This window comes from Heteronotia binoei, chromosome 9 (genome assembly GCF_032191835.1).
Source record: "Heteronotia binoei isolate CCM8104 ecotype False Entrance Well chromosome 9, APGP_CSIRO_Hbin_v1, whole genome shotgun sequence".
Taxonomy (NCBI): Eukaryota; Metazoa; Chordata; class Lepidosauria; order Squamata; family Gekkonidae; genus Heteronotia; species Heteronotia binoei.
Window position 1 is genome coordinate 6,323,420 of NC_083231.1, and position 18,282 is coordinate 6,341,701.

The window sequence follows — 18,282 nt, forward strand, 5'->3', positions numbered from 1 at the left end:
TGCCATTATATCATTCAGTACAATGCTTGTTTTCTTTTTGGTTGGATATTCGGTTATGAGACGACTTCACTGCGTTGGAATTGGGGGGGGGGGGAATCCTGCTGAAACTAGGTGTCAGAACTTGTAACTTTCATGTATGCTGTGAGCCACACCGACTCCATATTGCAGGCTCCCCCTAACACATAACGCTTTGCCTCTGCAACTAACACCCAAATGCTTTGCATTTCAAACACCCTGTGATCCTTGGAGGGTGACAGATAACCTCTGGTCAACATCTGCAGATGGCCGTTTGAAGCCAGGCCGAATAGGCCTTCACAGCGGGAATGCATCCTCCCTCCTGATAACGATCCCTGAGAATGAGACACTTGTCTGTACCCCGTGTGAAAGATGGTTTTATTGTTGCTGTCCTGACCACATAAAATGTAACTAGATGCCAGGCCTAGGCATCAGTGTTATCTTGTAGTTCCAGCACTGTAGTTCTCGAATAAACGCCTATACTTTGTAACAAGTTTGGACTCTGTTTGACGTTCTGCCAGTTCTGACACTAGGGATGTGCCACTCAAAAATAATCAGTGTGTTTTTTAAAAAATCCAGGCATCAGGGAAATAAAAAATATCAGAATTCTCAGTTTTCGAGATTCCAAACACTGGTTTGGTATTCAGATGTGGTCCTCCCCCCGAGGATTCTGATATGATTTAACTCCATTATTCCCTAGGGTGACTTTCCGAAGGGCTGGATGGGCTGTTTTCTGAGCAAATCACCCCAAACTCACAGGGGAGCTTCTGCCGCCTGCCCTTTAAGCAACCACCACATTTCAATTGAATTGGACAATGAGGTCCAGTGTTTTAGGCCCTGAAAAAGCTGTCCTCAGCCATCCTCCATTGTTGGTTATGGGTGGGAAGGGGGATTCCATGGTTTCTCCAGGGCAAAGAATAGCCAGATTCATAAGGCAAAGCAAGGCAACTCTGCCCAAAAACCAATTTTGGTGCACTATGGTATATAGGGAGGAGAGTCCTAGATGTCACGCACAATCTTGTACAAGTGGAATTGCACTCATTCCCATCTAGGTTTCCGCTTCCCTGGATCCATGCTATTACTTGCAGAAGAGATGATGAAAAACAATGAAGGTGCCAGAAGTGACAGACAAGCATTTTAACTCCGTATATATTTGGGCATTTTCCTCTTAGGACTATGAGAAAAGGCTACAGGAGAGGGATGTCATTGACACCAAGGACCACCTGGATGCACACAGAGCTGTAGTCGCCAAGTACCTGCAAAAGGTGAGAAAGACATCACACCTTCCTTGTGAGGCCAAACTGTGTATTTTGATAATGCTGGACTAATGCAAAGGGCCAAACCAGGCAATGGGCAGAGCATTTATCTTGATTTTGTTTGTTTTTTAAGCTGGAAAGCAGCGCTGGAGGTTGCAATGGGAGTCGGTTCGAGGGTCTGCTTCACCCTTTCACGCCCTGCTAGTTTGCAGCTCAGAAGTGCTCTCCCCAAGTGGATGTTGCACTTCGAGAGAAAAGATACAGAGTCCCTTACATCTTTTCCCCTGTTAAGAAGAAGATGAAGAAGAAGATATTGGATTTAAATAAAAGTTTATTATTATTATTATTTCTATCCCGCCCTCCACTCCGAAGAGTCTCAGAGCGGCTCACAATCTCCTTTACCTTCCTCCCCCACAACAGACACCCTGTGAGGTGGGTGGGGCTGAGAGGGCTCTCACAGCAGCTGCCCTTTCAAGGACAACCTCTGCCAGAGCTATGGCTGACCCGAGGCCATGCCAGCAGGTGCAAGTGGAGGAGTGGGGAATCAAACCCGGTTCTCCCGGATATGAGTCCGCACACTTAACCACTACACCAAACTGGCTCTCCACACCAAAGAAAAGCAGCTTGTGGGAGATAGCACTGAGTGGACAGAGGGTGAATCATAGAGTCAGAAGGGACATCAGGGGTCATCTAGTCCAACCCCCTGCACAATGTAGGAAAATCACATGTACCTCCCCCTGCTCTCTTCATGATCTGCCCAAGTTCACAGGATCCTCATTGCTGTCAAATGGCCATCTAGCTTCTGTTTAAAAACCTCCCAAAAAGGAGAGCCTGCCACCTTGTGAGGAAGCCTGTTTCATTGAGGAACCTCTCTTAACTGTCAGAAACCAGAAACTCTGGTTGTTGAGCCAGAAACTCTTTTGATTTAATTTAAACATGTTGGTTCTGGTCCAGTCTTCTGGAGGGTTATGGGACTCCGGGGCAAAGAATAGCCAAATTCATAAGACAAAGCAAAGCAACTCCTGCCCCAAAACCGATGTTGGTGCACTATAGTATATAGAGAGGAAAGTCCTAGATGTCACAAACAATTCTGCACCATCCTCTAGGTGAGAGCCCTTCAAATACTTGAAGATGGTGATCCTATCACCTCTCAGCCGCCTCCTCTCCAGGCTAAACATCCCCAGCTCCTTCAATCTCTTCTCATAGGACTTGGTCTCCAGACCCCTCACCATCTTCACTGCCCTCTTCTGGACCTGTTCCTGCTTGTCTGTATCCTTCTTAAAATGTGGTGCCCAAAACTGAACACAATACTCCAGGTGAGGTCTTACCAGAGCAGAGTAAAGCGATACCATCACATCACGTGAGAAGAAGATTAAGTAGCCCTGGTTTCCCCCTCTCTGTTCCCTCTGAAGCCCACAGTCTCCTGAAACTGCCTTTCCATTTTTAAAGTGTTTTTAAAGGTGGGGGATGCATCTTGTGAATGCTGCCTGGCTTGATTCTAACACTAGGCATTTCAAAGAGTCCTTAAACTGAGTGAATAGCTGGCATAACCCACCAGATATTTTTGACAGCCTCGAAGGCTTGAGGTGGAAGGGAAGCATTCACCAGCAGGATTATCATTGAGCTACTAGAGAACTACCGTTGCCAGATTAGAGGAGCAGGGTGGTAATGTGAGTACTTGGCCCTGTTTACAAGAGATGAGACAAAGCAGACTTCTCTGTTGGTTTAAACAATTTTTATTAATAACATATGGTAACAATGTCTATTTAAATCATTACTATCTCTATCCCATATGATATTTTCTAATCCCCTCTCCCTCCGTTTCTAGACTCCTGCCGAAATTATATACTTGAGTTTACTTTTAAAGGTACCCTTAGCCAATCAAAATTCAATTTCTCCCTTTTCTCATATTCATTATTAAAAAATTGTCCAATGTCTTTTTACGTTCCACTCTTTCTCTATATATCCTCTAAATTTCTTCCATTCCCTTTTAAACACTTCCAAATCATAGTCTCTTAAAGTTGTTGTTAGTTTGTCCATCTCACTCCACGATAAAACTTTCACGATCCAATCCCATTTCTCTGGTATTTTTTCTTGCTTCCACAACTGCGCATTCAATGTCCTAGCAGCTGAGAGCAAATACCAAATTAGAGTTCTATCTTCTTTTGGCAATTTTTCCATTTGTAATCCCAACAAAAAAAGTCTCTGCAGCTTTCTTAAAGTCATATCCCAAGATTTTAGATATTTCTTGTTGTATCATCTGCCAAAACTTTTTCGCTTTTTCATAAGTCCACCACATATGATAAAAAGAACCCTCATGCTTCTTACATTTCCAACATCTATCCGACATCTTTTTACTCATTTTTGCAAGTTTTTTCGGAGTCATATACCACCTGTACATCATCTTAAAACAGTTCTCTTTAATACTCTGGCATGTTGATATTTTCATCGAGTTCTTCCATAGATACTCCCATGTATCCATTTGTATACAAAAAGCAGACTCCTCTGTTGATACCCCTTTGATTTCACTGCAGATAGATAAAAGGGGTGAAATCCACCCAGATCATAAGAGTTGGTGAGCCAGGATTCTTGTATCATGATATAAAGTTCATCAAGAAGGAGAAGGTTTAAGGATCAGAAATATTCCTGTTCTGGCTGGCTGTATTCCAGCTGAGAATACTTAACTGTCTGAAGTTTATGCTGGAAGTGACTCTTATCTCAGTCAGTCTAAAAACCCCCAGTGCTTATGACCATTTGGCCAGGAGTGGAAATGTTAGATGCTGGTGCTCCTGGTGAAAGAAGGTCTGGATAAAGTTCTTTGATATGCTCAGAGGAGGAAATTTCCCAGGTAAGTCAAGTGGATCTGTGAAACTGGTTCTCCTCCAAGGAAAGGTCCACAAGTATTTCCTCTTCTGCAAGGAGGAAAATCAGCTGCTGTATCTGTACCTGAAATTACTGGCTTAATTGCAGGGAATATTAAAGAGTTCTGGGGCTTTGACATAACCAGTTGCTGAGGATAAAATGGGCATTAATAATGATACAAATTAGATCTCTGTAAAACTAATGAATCTCCGTAGTGCAGTTCTTGAGTCTTGAAAAGGCAAGTGAGACTTGAAAAGTCAGGTGTTTGTTTCCCATTATGCAGGCAGTTTTTGGATGAAGGGTCCAAGGCGGCTTGCAAGTGAATGCCATGATTTTAGAGTGAGAGGAATTGTGTTTCTTTTCCAGGTGAGGGAGTCTGTAATAAACCGATTCCTGATCGCAAAGCACCATTTTCTCCTTTCTGATATGATCAATGAAGAAGAAATCCTGAGTCTTGGGTAAGAAAGAAGACGTCAACGGTAAACCGAGATCTAAGTGACAGGGCCCTGCTTGAAATCAGTCGTGGTTTTCGCTTTTTTAATTTCCACAAACCCACCCCTCAATTTGCTTTGTTGTTTTAAAGCACAGGATCTTGGCAGCTTTTGCAAATGATATTTGGCAGTTTTGGAAATACGCGGTGTGTTTTAAAGCAACTTAAATTCAGGAGCATCAAACAAAGCTCACGATGAGCGATTCATTCGCTTTGCGTTTGCAGCAATGTAATACTCACTTGACCGCCGAAAGCTGTCTGAGCCAACTCTGCCTTGGGAAATTTCTGGAGATTTGTGGGCGGAGCCTGGGGAGAGCCATGCTGCAATAGAGCCCACCCTCTGAAGTTGCCAGGAGATCAGTTGTAATTCCTGGAGAACTCCAGCTCTCGCCTGGAGGCCAGCAACTCTATAGTGACATCACACAGTCTTCCTGACTTCTAGATTCAGGTGGGTTGGTCTGAAGCAGCAGAACATAGTTCGGGTCCAGGGGCACCTTGAAGGCCAATGAAGTTTTATCCAAGGTATGAGCTTTCGCGTGCATGCACACGTCTTCAGAGACAGGCATCTGAAGTTCTGGGCTTGCACACAAAAGCGTATACCTTAAATAAAACTTCATTGGTCTTCAAGGTGCCCCTGGACTTGAACTTTGTTATTTTGGCTTATGTCCTTGAAGAAGATTGAAGAAGATGATATTGGATTTATATCCCGCTCTCCACTCCGAAGAGTCTCAGAGTAGCCCACAATCTCCTTTCCCTTCCTCCCCCACAACAGACACCCCGTGAGGTGGGTGGGGCTGGAGAGGGCTCTCACAGCAGCTGCCCTTTCAAGGACAACCTCTGCCAGAGCTGTGGCTGACCCAAGGCCATTCCAGCAGGTGCAAGTGGAGGCATGGGGAATCAAACCCGGCTCTCCCAGATAAGAGTCCGCACACTTAACCACTACACCAAACTGGCTCTCCTTGAGAAGCAGAAAAACTTTCCTGGAGCCCCGCAAGAGTGGGGAGGCAAAAGTGGGTGGGCAGGTGTGGGCCAGCTGCAGGAAGAATGAAAACCCTGTGGGGTGCTGCCACCTCCTGAAAGGGACTCCAAAGACAAGATGGGGTACGGGGAGGAGAGATGCATTTGGGACCATTCCTGGGGTGGTGTGGGGCCGGGGAGTAAGCTGCCTGAAAGGAGGTGAGTTTCTGACATGGATTAACTGAACCAAACAGGGAACGGTCTCTTGATGGGGCAGGAGCAGAGGCGGCCAAAAGCCCATCTGCAGATGTCACAGGAAATGTTACTTCTTCAGTAGGAACCGTTGGACGTTCAAGCCCATTCTGTTTCCAAATGCGATGCCGCATGCTGTTTTCCATCGATGAAAAGTCTGTCTTGCATTAATGCAACTTTTGCATGGTGTTTGTTTGAAAAGCGTTGCTGTTGCTTTTGGGTTTATGATGGTGGGCAGGCCTAAAAGGCTCTTGTGTGTGAGGAGCCAGTTTCCCTTGGGCATATACAGTACTCTGAGCATTCCTGCTGGCCCTTTGCAGAGCACCGGCAGAAAGGCAGGACGCTCTTCCAAGATGCTGAAGATCTAAGCATTGAGTACAGCGGATGCAAGAGAAGGAGGAAGGGGAGATGAAAGTGGATAAATGGGAAAGTTTTAGACATGCTATGTTTTTGAAGCTCATTATTCCTAAATCATCTTATTACTCAAGGACCAGATGGATGTTGTGTGGATAACCCACACATCATTAGAATCATAGAGTTGGAAGGGACCTCCAGGATCATCTAGTCCAGGGATGGCCAACGGTAGCTCTCCAGATCTTTTTTGCCTACAACTCCCATCAGCCCCAGCCAGCATGGCTGGCTGGGGCTGATGGGAGTGGTAGACAAAAAACATCTAGAGAGCTACTGTTGGCCACCCCTGATCTAATCCAACCCCCTGCACAATGCAGGAAACTCACGAATACCTCCCCCTAAATTCACATTGCTGTCAGATGGCCATCTAGCCTCTGTTTAAAAGCCTCGAAGGAAGGCGAGCCCACCACCTCCTGAGGAAGCCTGTTCCACTGAGGAACCGCTCTAACGGTCAGGAAGTTCTTCCTGATGTTGAGCCGGAAACGCTTTTGATTTAATTTCAGCCCATTGGTTCTGGTCCTACCTTCCGGGGCCACATAAAACAATTCCACACCATCTTCTAGATGACAGCCCTTCAAGGACTTGAAGATGGTGATCATATTAAGAAGGTTCATCTGGCTGACTCAAACGTCCAGCGCTGTTTCTTCAATATCCCAAGTGTAGAATACCCATTCAGCTGGGGAAAGGAATATGGGTGCAGCGCCCAACCTGGCATTTTGTATAGAGTAGAGGTGACAGTGTCAGACTGGTGTTTGGGAGACCCAGATTCAAATGTGAGGTGGGTGGGGCTGAGAGGGCTCTCACGGAAGCTGCCCTTTCAAGGCCATTCCAGCAGCTGCAAGTGGAGGAGTGGGGAATCAAACCCGGTTCTCCCAGATAAGAGAGCTCTGGCTGACCCAAGGCCATTCCAGCTGGTGCAAGTGGAGGAGTGGGGAATCAAACTCGGATCTCCCAGATAAGAGAGCTATGGCTGACCCAAGGCCATTCCAGCAGCTGCAAGTGGAGGAGTGGGGAATCAAACCCGGTTCTCCCAGATAAGAGAGCTCTGGCTGACTCAAGGCCATTCCAGCAGCTGCAAGTGGAGGAGTGGGGAATCAAACCCGGTTCTCCCAGATAAGAGAGCTCTGGCTGACTCAAGGCCATTCCAACAGGTGCAAGTGGAGGAGTGGGGAATCAAAGCCGGTTCTCCCAGATAAGAGAGCTCTGGCTGACCCAAGGCCATTCCAGCAGCTGCAAGTGGAGGAGTGGGGAATCAAACCCGGTTCTCCCAGATAAGAGAGCTCTGGCTGACTCAAGGCCATTCCAGCAGCTGCAAGTGGAGGAGTGGGGAATCAAAGCCGGTTCTCCCAGATAAGAGAGCTATGGCTGACCCAAGGCCATTCCAGCAGCTGCAAGTGGAGGAGTGGGGAATCAAACCCGGTTCTCCCAGATAAGAGAGCTCTGGCTGACTCAAGGCCATTCCAGCAGCTGCAAGTGGAGGAGTGGGGAATCAAAGCCGGTTCTCCCAGATAAGAGAGCTCTGGCTGACCCAAGGCCATTCCAGCAGCTGCAAGTGGAGGAGTGGGGAATCAAAGCCGGTTCTCCCAGATAAGAGAGCTCTGGCTGACCCAAGACCATTCCAGCAGCTGCAAGTGGAGGAGTGGGGAATCAAACCCGGTTCTCCCAGATAAGAGAGCTCTGGCTGACCCAAGGCCATTCCAGCAGCTGCAAGTGGAGGAGTGGGGAATCAAACCCGGTTCTCCCAGATAAGAGTCCGCACACTTAACCACTATACCAAACTGGCAGCGTCTCAAATAGTCCAGCATACCCATGTTGTCTTCACAGGCATCCTGCCAACTATTTTAGGGATATCCAGGGTCTAGAACATATCTAATGAGATTTTGTCCACATATAATTTCCTCCCAGTGTATTTCGCTGAACAAAGTGTAACAGTCCTTCCGCTGTGTTTAGTTTCATGCTGAAATGTCTTCCAAACCTCATTAGAGAAGTGCATGGTGCATACATTTCCTTTATTTATTTATTTATTTATTTATTACGTTCAACTTATATCCCGCCCTCTCCGCAAGCGGACTCAGGGCGGCTCACAACATCATGTCAATACAGTTAAACCAATAAAACATATAAAGCCATAATTTACATATTTCAATTTAAAAAAACACGTTACAATTTTAAAAACCATTCTGTGGTGCTGCATTCATACAATATAGGCGGCACTGAATTTCCGAACAGTGATCGCCGGCATTCTGTGTGATGTCCGGTGGCAGCCCTCTTTCCGTCAAGCATCGAAGGCCTGCTTGAACAATTCGGTCTTACAGGCCCTGCGGAACGCAGACAGATCCCGTAGGGCCCTTATGGCTTCCGGAAGGATATTCCAAAGCTCTGGTGCTGCCACCGAATAAGCCCTAGATCTTGTCACACATAACCTGGCTTCTTTTGGTCCCGGGGCGGACAGTAAGTTTTTTGCCCTGGACGCAATGCTTTCTGGGGGATATATGGAGAAAGGCGGTCCCGTAGATAGGCAGGTCCCTGACCATAAAGGGCTTTAAAGGTCAATACCAACACCTTGAAGCGAACTCGGAACACAACAGGTAGCCAGTGCAGCTCTTTCAGCACTGGCTGAATGTGCTCCCATCGTGGCAGCCTCATTAACAGCTGTGCCGCAGCATTCTGCACTAGCTGTAGTCCCCGGGTTAGCGTCAAAGGTAGCCCCATGTAGAGAGCATTACAGTGATCTATTCTTGAGGTGACCGTAGCATGGATTCCCTTTGCCATGGCAAACAAGTCCATACAACTTTTTCTGTTTATTGGTACTTTTTAAGCTCACAACTATGTTTCTGTGGTGGTTTTATCCATCAGTCCATCTTCTGCTTATGGGGATGACTGACCTTGATTGTATTTTGATATTTGTGTTTTAATTTGGGGGTGCTGAGCTAGCTTGCTTTGTGCCCACGTTGCTTCTTTTTGCTTGCTTTGCGTGAAGGTTAACATTATTGTCTGGGTCCATGTATCTGTGGTTTACTCTTTGTTTTTCTTTTTGTTCCACGTTGCCTTCTGTTAAGTTCTGGTGGCCAAGGGTATGTCCTAACTTACATGATTGCTCCTTTGCTAGAATGGTCCTTGTTTGGTTATGATGCATGCATCCAGATATGCATGTTTCAGAAAGCATCATCATAACTTAGATGCCGAGTGCTTTTTCTTGCTCATATACTGTGTATTCTTCCCCTTGGTATGTTTTACTTTAAAAAAAAAACACATCTTGAATATGTCTTGTGTTTTGTGGTAACAATAAGCCATGTCTTAACCTGGGCAAACCTCTTGAATTCTGCTTTTATAATTAGCATTTTGGGACTCAGTCTTTTTAAATTGGCGGAGCCAAAACGGCCCTTGAAACCCAGACGAAAAGAGAGGAAAAAAGTCACAGCTCAGAACCTCTCAGACGGGGACATCAGCGTCCTGGTGAATATCGTTAGAGCTTACGACATTCCTATAAGGAAGCCGGAAGGCAGGTATGAAGCTTCCCTCTCCCTCCCCACACGTTTTCTGTTTCTTTTCTCTTTTTAGTAGCATATTTTTAAAGATTCAGGTGGGTTCATGTCTCTTTTCTAACAGGAATTTGGAATATTTCTTGCTACATTACCACACTGAACAACATGGCATGGATCCTATGAACAAATTCTGTAGTCTCTACTGCAGAGTATTCTTCCAGTTGTGCCAGCACTTCCATTCACAGAAGACTTCTTGATCTTCCACCAACGGAAGCGGTAGTGGAAAAGGAAGCGTGATCCATGGAAGAGACCAGTGTTCCCTCTAAGCTGAGTTAGTGAGAGCTAGTTCACAGGCTTTTAGCCTCCAGCTCAGACATTTTTGTCTTAGCTCAAGAATGATGACCTCAGAGCAAACTAATTCATGCAGTACTCACAAAGTAGAGTTTTTGCTCACAAGACTCCACAGCTTAGAGGGAACATTGAGAGACTATCTGGCGTAGACAGAACTTGCTCAAGCTCATGCGAATGATGGAAGAGAAATGAAAATCTGATTCTATGCATTAAATAGAGGAGAGTTTGCATAGCACCTACTTCTTCCTCTGACATTACCAGCGTTCTGTGTTGTTTTGAATGACTCTAGTCAGGCCTGATTCAGATATACCCATCCTCTTAAGAAGCCCTCGGTGTCTAGTTAGCTTTCTCATATCAGATCATTTAACTCCTGGCTGGAAGCACACCTCAGTGATGTTTCCATTCATTAAGAGTATAGTACATCAGTCATATTATTAGAGAATCTCTGCTTCTATTTTAAGCCTCTGTTAAAACACAACTGTTGCATTCTTAACATTTACTAAATTGACAGAAAATTCATAATTCAAGATGAGTAGCCATGTTAGTCGTTTCTTCAGAAGTGAGCAGGGACTCATCCATATTTGTTACATAGATAACTCATTGACTTATCACCTCAAAGACCATATGAGGTTATTTTTCGCTTGAAATGTGTTCTTAGAATATATTTTTGATATGATATGATATGATGATATGATATGATATGATAAATTTATTGTCATTGTTCTCAAAAAGGAAAATGAGAGCAACGAAATGAGGTGCTCTTCCACAAACATACCAACACATCAACACTAAAGAAAAGACATATACATAAACCATTTAAATACATCTAAAACAAATAACCATTCATGACCCTACATTTAGTCTACATCTAAAACAAATAACCATTCATAGCCGTGCATTTAGCCTAACCACAGTACTTGGATAGAAGCTGCCCTTAAATCTATTTGTCTTAGCCTTCAACACTCTATATCGTCTGCCCGACGGTAAGATCTCAAATAGCAAGTTAGTACAGTCTTCTTACTTTTTTATCTTAACAAAGTGTATTTAAAACAGTGATTATATATTTTTTCATGGTTGTGTGGAGGCACGTTGTCATTTTTTTTTGGGGGGGGGGTTGCTTTTCCTTCCTAGCAAACTTCAGCAATCGTCTAGAACATCCCGAAGCTTCAATGAGATGTTTGCTGCCTCTTCAAACCTGCAGAGCCCAACCCACCCAGCACACTGGGCATTCAGTCAGGTAACACCAGGCATTTAATGTCCTTTGAAAAGCAGCAATTCTTTTTCCACTAAAAGTTTTTTTAAAAAAAATCTATTTATGGACTTGGCTAGGGACTTGAGCAGAGCAAATTTCTAAGGGGTTACCCTTTATAGGAACCGGGTTTGATTCCCCACTCCTCCACTTGCACCTGCTAGCATGGCCTTGGGTCAGCCACAGCTCTGGCAGAGGTTGTCCTTGAAAGGGCAGCTGCTGTGAGAGCCCTCTCCAGCTCCACCCACCTCACAGGGTGTCTGTTTTGGGGGAGGAAGGTAAAGGAGATTGTGAGCCGCTCTGAGACTCTTCGGAGTGGAGGGTGGGATATAAATCCAATATCATCTTCTTATCTCCCTGCAGCTTTTAAACTGCAGATTTTTATGCTGGACGTACTACAATGCAATGTAAAATTGACCACTAGAGGGAAAAGAACCCCCCCACACACACTCACACAAACAAGCAATAGGGCCACACAAGTGATGAAAATGAGAATGTGAAAAAGCCCTATGACTTGTAAATTGCCTGTCACAAGATTCAGAAAAATTGGACTCTTATCTTTTTTATTGCAGGTTTTAGTACGACCTTTTGTAGAAGTTTCTTTTCAGCGAACAATTTGCCGGACGACAACTGCTGAAGGGCCAAATCCCAACTGGAATGAGGAGCTTGAATTACCATTTCGGTACGATTGCATCTTTATTTTTTTTTTTTTCGTTTTGTGCATCACAGCACAACTGAATGAGGAACAGGCTTGTGTTGGATTTTTAAGTGGAGGGAGGGGGGTTAAAGGAAGGATACGATAGAATCTCTCCTGAATAATAATTCCCTTAGCGGACTGGTCACTAATCAAATTGTCTCCCATTGGCTGAGTTGCCCGTCACTGCATCGCAGAGGAGAGAAAGAAAACTGACCCTTGATTGGCTGAATGACTTTGGGTGCACCCAGGGAAGAAATTGGGGGGAAGTTAAGTAACAAACTGGGGCTAAGAAATCTACTGGTATCAGTTGGTGCGGGAAAACAGACTTATGACCTGGGGGTGTCATTTTGTTGTCTTCCTGATGGCAGCTCTGTAAACTCTTTTTGTAATACTCCTTGGGAGGCATTAACTTCCATGAAAAGAAGAGAGGGAAACAGCTGGAAGGGTGGTGGAGTTGCATTGAGACGCAGGATGGGAAATTTTGAAATTTAGCCCAGGTTTATTTGTTTTTTAAATCTCCACAGAGCCCCCAGTGGTGACTACAGCACTTCCGGCCTGCAATCAGTGAAAGACGATGTGTTCGTTAACATTTTTGATGAAGTCCTATATGACGTCTTAGAGGTGAGCAAGACATCTGGAAGCTCCTGGCTGGCTTTGTCTGTTTGGGGAGTGATCCTGCTGTGTATGTCCAAAGGGGCAAAGAGCTGGGTGTTGGTTTGCTTGTTTTTGTCCGAGTGGAGCCCCCACTGGCTGGGCAAACAAAGAGCCTCTGGCGCAGCCAGGCTGAGACCCCTGCACCATCCCATGGGGTCTCTGGCTTACCTGCAGTCTGGATTAGATGCTGAGTATTGCGTCCAGGAGGGAGTCAGCTGACAAGAGCTGGGGAGGGGGGGGGCTCAATTTTGCCCCCGTGGGAAGTGTCCCCTCTTTGGTGCCTACTTGGGGGGTTGCTGCAGACAGTGTGAAAATGTTCATCCAGCTGGGAGTGAAGGCAGCAGCAGCAGCAGTGACCATTCTGCTTGTTTTGCATGGCCTTTGCAGTAGCGCTGCAGAACCAAATCAGATGATGCAAGTAGTGTTGTGGCAACAGGCTAACTCCATTATCCCTGATTTTCTGGGAGCAACTGTTCCCTCCAAGGAGAAAATGCTGTGAAAATCCCTGACTCTTGTTCAGTGGCATCGCAAAAGCCATCGATTTTTCACAGCTTATGTATTGGCTTCTTTGCCTGGTGAAGCATCTCCGTGGTTTATGCCCGGGCGCGACTGCTCCACCTTTTGCTCTTCTGCCTTTCGTGTCATTGGCGGCATACAGCAGGCCTATTCAGCAGTCGCAGAGCATGGGACAGAACAGACCAGCCCAGGAGGCAGTAGAGCTGAGCTGTGCCTCTTCAGTTACCGGGATAGAACTGATGTCAGTCTGCTCTGGTGCTGCCACAAAGCCATAATCCTCTCTGGTGCAGATCTGGCCAACGATCCAAGCCAGAGCAGAGCTTGGTGCTGTCCTGCTCACCTTTGTCTTTACATGTCTTTGCCGTTAGAGCGGTTCCTCAGTGGAACAGGCTTCCTTGGGAGGTAGTGGGCTCTCCTTCCTTGGAGGTTTTTCCACAGAGGCTAGACGGCCATCTGACAGCAGTGAGGATCCTGTGAATTTAGGGGGAGGGGTTTGTGCGTTTAGAGCAGTTCCTCAGTGGAACAGGCTTCCTCCTCAGGAGGTGGTGGGCTCTCCTTCCTTGGAGGTTTCTCAACAGAGGCTAGACGGCCATCTGACAGCAGTGAGGATCCTGTGAATTTAGGGGGAGGGGTTTGTGCGTTTAGAGCGGTTCCTCAGTGGAACAGGCTTCCTCCTCAGGAGGTGGTGGGCTCTCCTTCCTTGGAGGTTTCTCAACAGAGGCTAGACGGCCATCTGACAGCAGTGAGGATCCTGTGAATTTAGGGGGAGGGGTTTGTGCGTTTAGAGCGGTTCCTCAGTGGAACAGGCTTCCTCAGGAGGTGGTGGGCTCTCCTTCCTTGGAGGTTTTTCAACAGAGGCTAGACGGCCATCTGACAGCAGTGAGGATCCTGTGAATTTAGGGGGAGGGGTTTGTGCGTTTAGAGCGGTTCCTCAGTGGAACAGGCTTCCTCCTCAGGAGGTGGTGGGCTCTCCTTCCTTGGAGGTTTTTAAACAGAAGCTAGATGGCCACCTGACAGCAGTGAGGATCCTGTGAATTTAGGGGGAGGGGTTTGAGAGTTTCCTGCATTCTGCAGGGCGTTGGACTAGATGACCCTGGAGGTCCCGTCCAACTCTATAATTCTATTATTCTGTGGGAAGCTATTTTATACTGTTGTAAACTAGAACAAAGCAGTAGACAAGTTTCACCTTTAAGACCAACTGAGTTTTATTCAGAATGTAAGCTTTTGTATGCTCTAAGCAGACTTCATCAGACAAAATGAGAATGGCAAGCAGCAATTCTTAATATAAGTGGGCCGTGAGTTGGTATGTAGAATCATGGGAATGTTTTTAGCAGATTAAAAGAATCACAAATTGGAGTCTGTGTTTGTTAGTTAGGGATTTGTTTTAACTAACAAACACAGTTTGGTGTAGTGGTTAAGTGTGCGGACTCTTATTTGGGAGAACAGGGTTTGATTCCCCACTCCTCCACTTGCACCTGCTAGCATGGTCTTGGGTCAGCCAGAGCTCTGGCAGAGGTTGTCCTTGGAAGGGCAGCTGCTGGGAGAGCCTTCTCCAGCCCGCCCCCCACCTCAGAGGGTGTCTGTTGTGGGGGAGGGAAGGGAAAGGAGATTGTGAGCCGCTCTGAGACTCTTTGGAGTGGAGGGTGGGATATAAATCCAATATCTTCTTCACTGCCCACTTATATTAAGAATTGCTGCTTGCCATTCCCATTTTGTCTGATGAAGTCTGCTTAGAGCATACGAAAGCTTACATTCTGAATAAAACTTAGTTGGTCTTAAAGGTGCCACTTGTCTACTCCTTTGTTCTATTGCTTCAGACCAACACGGCTGCCTACTTGGAACTATCTACATGGAGGAAACTAGGAGCAACCACAGTGAATAGCAGCAGTTCTGCTGGTGTAGTGTAGTGGAGGCCTGGGTTCCAATCCCCGCTCTGCTTGGTGGGAGACTTTGGGGCAGTCAGAACACTCTCACCACCTTCCTTACAGCGTTGCTGTGAGGATAAAATGGGGAAGAGGAGAAATGATGCAAGGCACTTTGTATCTCCACTGGGGAGAAGAGAGGGGCATGCAAGAAGTCCATTAAAAGTCAGTCCAGGCGCCTCCATTTCCCTAGAGAGAAGCCTGCTCTCAGGCCAGTGCCCTCTCCCTCTTGGTTCCTGTTCAGCACAAAGATGCTCCAGAGCATCAGTTTGCTCCATCCTGCATAATACCCCATTCTGCTTGAGAAGAAAATTCATTTATTATCCCAGGTTGAGAGTAACAAAAATGCAGAGGCACCAGGGGTCATTTTGTAGAAAAAGAGGACTTTTTCTGAGCAGGAGCACACAGGAATGCAGTTCTGGCTGGCTTGGTGTTAGGGGATGTGGCCTAATATGCAAATGAGTTCCTGCTGGGCTTTTTCTGCATAAAAAGCCCTGGGTACCGGAGCTCATTAGCACATCTCATTTGTATGTGCCATACACACACATCACCATAAGGTGGACTAAATTAGATCAGCTCAGCACCTCCCTTAAAATGCTTCTTGAAATTAGAATTGTCACAATAAAACCTGACTCCCATCATACCTTTTTAAATTACTTTCTCCTATGTGGCCACAGTGGCATGACGAAGATTTCCCTCTGTCTGCTCGATACGTTTTGGTTATTTTCCCATTTTTTGTGTGGTAAAATATTAGAGAGTTTGTCAAACTTTGAGTTCAGCAAAATTCTCACAGGGAGTTTGAATAGTGGTGTCCAGAAGCAAGCATTTGGGGGAAGGGGTGGGGGGGTAAGAAAGAAAGAGCGCAACAAAATTGAGAGGTTCGGCAGCTCTGCTCCTGTGAGCTCCTGCCCAAAACGAGGCCTGAGAGGCACCATTGTGGGAGCGGCAGAAAATATCTTAGCAAATCTTAGGAAGTGTCTTAGCAAATAATTGCCAAAATGTTTGCGACATTTTCCTAGGATGATCGTGAGAGAGAAAGTGGAGGAGTCCACACTCGTGTTGAGAAGCACTGGCTTGGATCGGTGCGGATCCCGTTTACAACTATATATTTTCAAGGAAGAGTAAGTAGACCGGAATCACATGACCACCTGAAGCTGCCTTACACTGAATCAGATGCCTGGTCTATCAGCATCAGTGTTGTTTACTCAGACTGGCAGTGGCTCGCCAAGGTCTCAAGCAGAAGTCTTTCACATGGGTGGCCAAACTGTGGCTCAGGAGCCACACGTGGCTCTTTCACACATATTGTGTGGCTCTTGAAGCCCCTGCTGCCCTGTCAACCAGCTTGGAGAAGGCATTTATCTCTTTGAATCTCTTCTCCAAGCCAAGCCAACTGGCAGCTTAGAGAATGCATTTAAATTTAAAGTTGCTTTCTTTCCACCTCTCCTTCCCTCCCCATCTATTTTTCCTTCCTTCCTACTCCAAACATCTGACGTTCATGTCTTGTGGCTCTCAAACTTCTGACATTTATTTTATGTGGCTCATATGTGAAGCGAGTTTGGCTACCCCTGGTCTTTCACATCACCTGCTACCCGATCCTTTAAATGGAGATGCTGGGAATTAAACCTGCATCCTTCTGGCATATGAAGCAGATGCTACTTAGCCACAGCCCTGTCCCCAGTCATCAGGGAATCCTTCCAGCTCTGGGGCCTGGTGTTGTGTGGAGAGGTCTCAAAATAAAACCTCTTTTTTGAGTGTTGAGAGAATAAGAAAGGGAACTGCACCTGGCTGAGAATGCTTAACAGTAAATTGAAAAATGCAATTCCGTTTTTTCTTCCTGTAGATTGATGGTACGTTTAAGATAGATATCCCCCCAGTTCTTCTTGGGTATATCAAGGGGAAAAATCTAGGAACTGAAAGAGGCTATGATTCCATTCGAAATCTGACTGAAGGCTCCTATATATCACTGTTCATTACTATTGAACCACAGCTCATCCCTGGAGAATCAGTTCGGGAAAAGGTAAACTTCTTCCAGGTCTATTTATGGCTACAGTTTTAAAATCTATGGGGCAGCTTGACGCTTAACGGCTGTAGCTTCATCAAAGATAGTAGGAACAGATTTAGCATACGTGACCTATTTGTTGCTGGTGGACATTCTGTCGTGACTTTTCTCTGATCAAACCTTTCATCCCACTGAAAATAAGTCTAGAAGGACTTGTCACAGAAACATGCAAGAAACCCTGGTGCTGGAGGCGACAGAATATGGTGGAGCAGTGGTTTCTTCTGGTACCCTAATGAGAGCCAGACGGATTGGCACCATTCTGGTCCCCACTGCCTGGTGTGGCATCCTCTAGAATTCCCCCACTGGGAGGAAAAAAGAAGGGGGAAGATAGCTATTTCCAGGATTGCCCAGAAGATGGGCGCTGAGACACATTTTTGGCAACCTCCCTTCAAGAACAACCTCTGGGCCTGTAGCAGATTGAAGTGACAGAACGTGGCAGGCAGCTGTTTTTTCTTATGAGAGCCAGTGACATTGGCTCCATTCTTGTCCACACTATGTGGTTTGATATCCTCTTCCCCTGTGGGCGGAACAGAAAGGGAAGACACCCAGCTCTGATAGTGCCTCAGAAGATCAGTATCAAGACACATTTTTCAGCATCCTCTCTTCAAGAACAACCTTGCATTGGCCCTCTGATGGGTCCCTCAGGAGGGACTGGGCAGGTTACTATTTTAAAAAAAAAAAACTACAGATATTTGAACTAGTACCTAAAACATTACGTTATTGGCCAGTTGGAATTTTTTATGTAGCTATTAAGATTTACTATGTAACTTAAGCTGTGTTTTAGCAAGGGTTAATAGCCTTTAAACATATCTGCTTAGCTGTTGTTCTTTATGCTGTTTATGTAAAAGTAAATTTGCTAGTTAGCTAATTAAGTGTTTAGATAAAAAATTATTTAATGTTTAGCAATTTACATAATAAGGCTCTTTTAGGTTCGTGTGCTAGATAGCTGGTTAATTTAATAGATAAACAATGGAATTATTTATGTGATAGTTATTTAGCTGGTCGATACTGTCTAAAACTGAATGATCTATTACTTAGCTATGCCTGAGAAAAAAGTCAGCAGTATGCCATTTGAACTAGACTACATATTGCTTGTGTCTATAGAA

General features: G+C 45.6%; 1 protein-coding gene across 1 annotated transcript in view; it reads left to right on the forward strand.

Annotated features, from left to right (window-relative positions):
• CC2D2A (coiled-coil and C2 domain containing 2A) overlaps positions 1–18,282 on the forward strand; it is a 92,102-nt gene that overhangs the window by 52,003 nt on the left and 21,817 nt on the right. The window contains exons 19-26 of the mRNA XM_060247273.1: positions 1,188–1,280; positions 4,500–4,591; positions 9,582–9,749; positions 11,211–11,316; positions 11,901–12,010; positions 12,550–12,646; positions 16,137–16,238; positions 16,958–17,134. Of these exons, the coding sequence (XP_060103256.1) occupies positions 1,188–1,280; positions 4,500–4,591; positions 9,582–9,749; positions 11,211–11,316; positions 11,901–12,010; positions 12,550–12,646; positions 16,137–16,238; positions 16,958–17,134 (945 nt within the window). The remainder of the gene's footprint in view (positions 1–1,187; positions 1,281–4,499; positions 4,592–9,581; positions 9,750–11,210; positions 11,317–11,900; positions 12,011–12,549; positions 12,647–16,136; positions 16,239–16,957; positions 17,135–18,282) is intronic.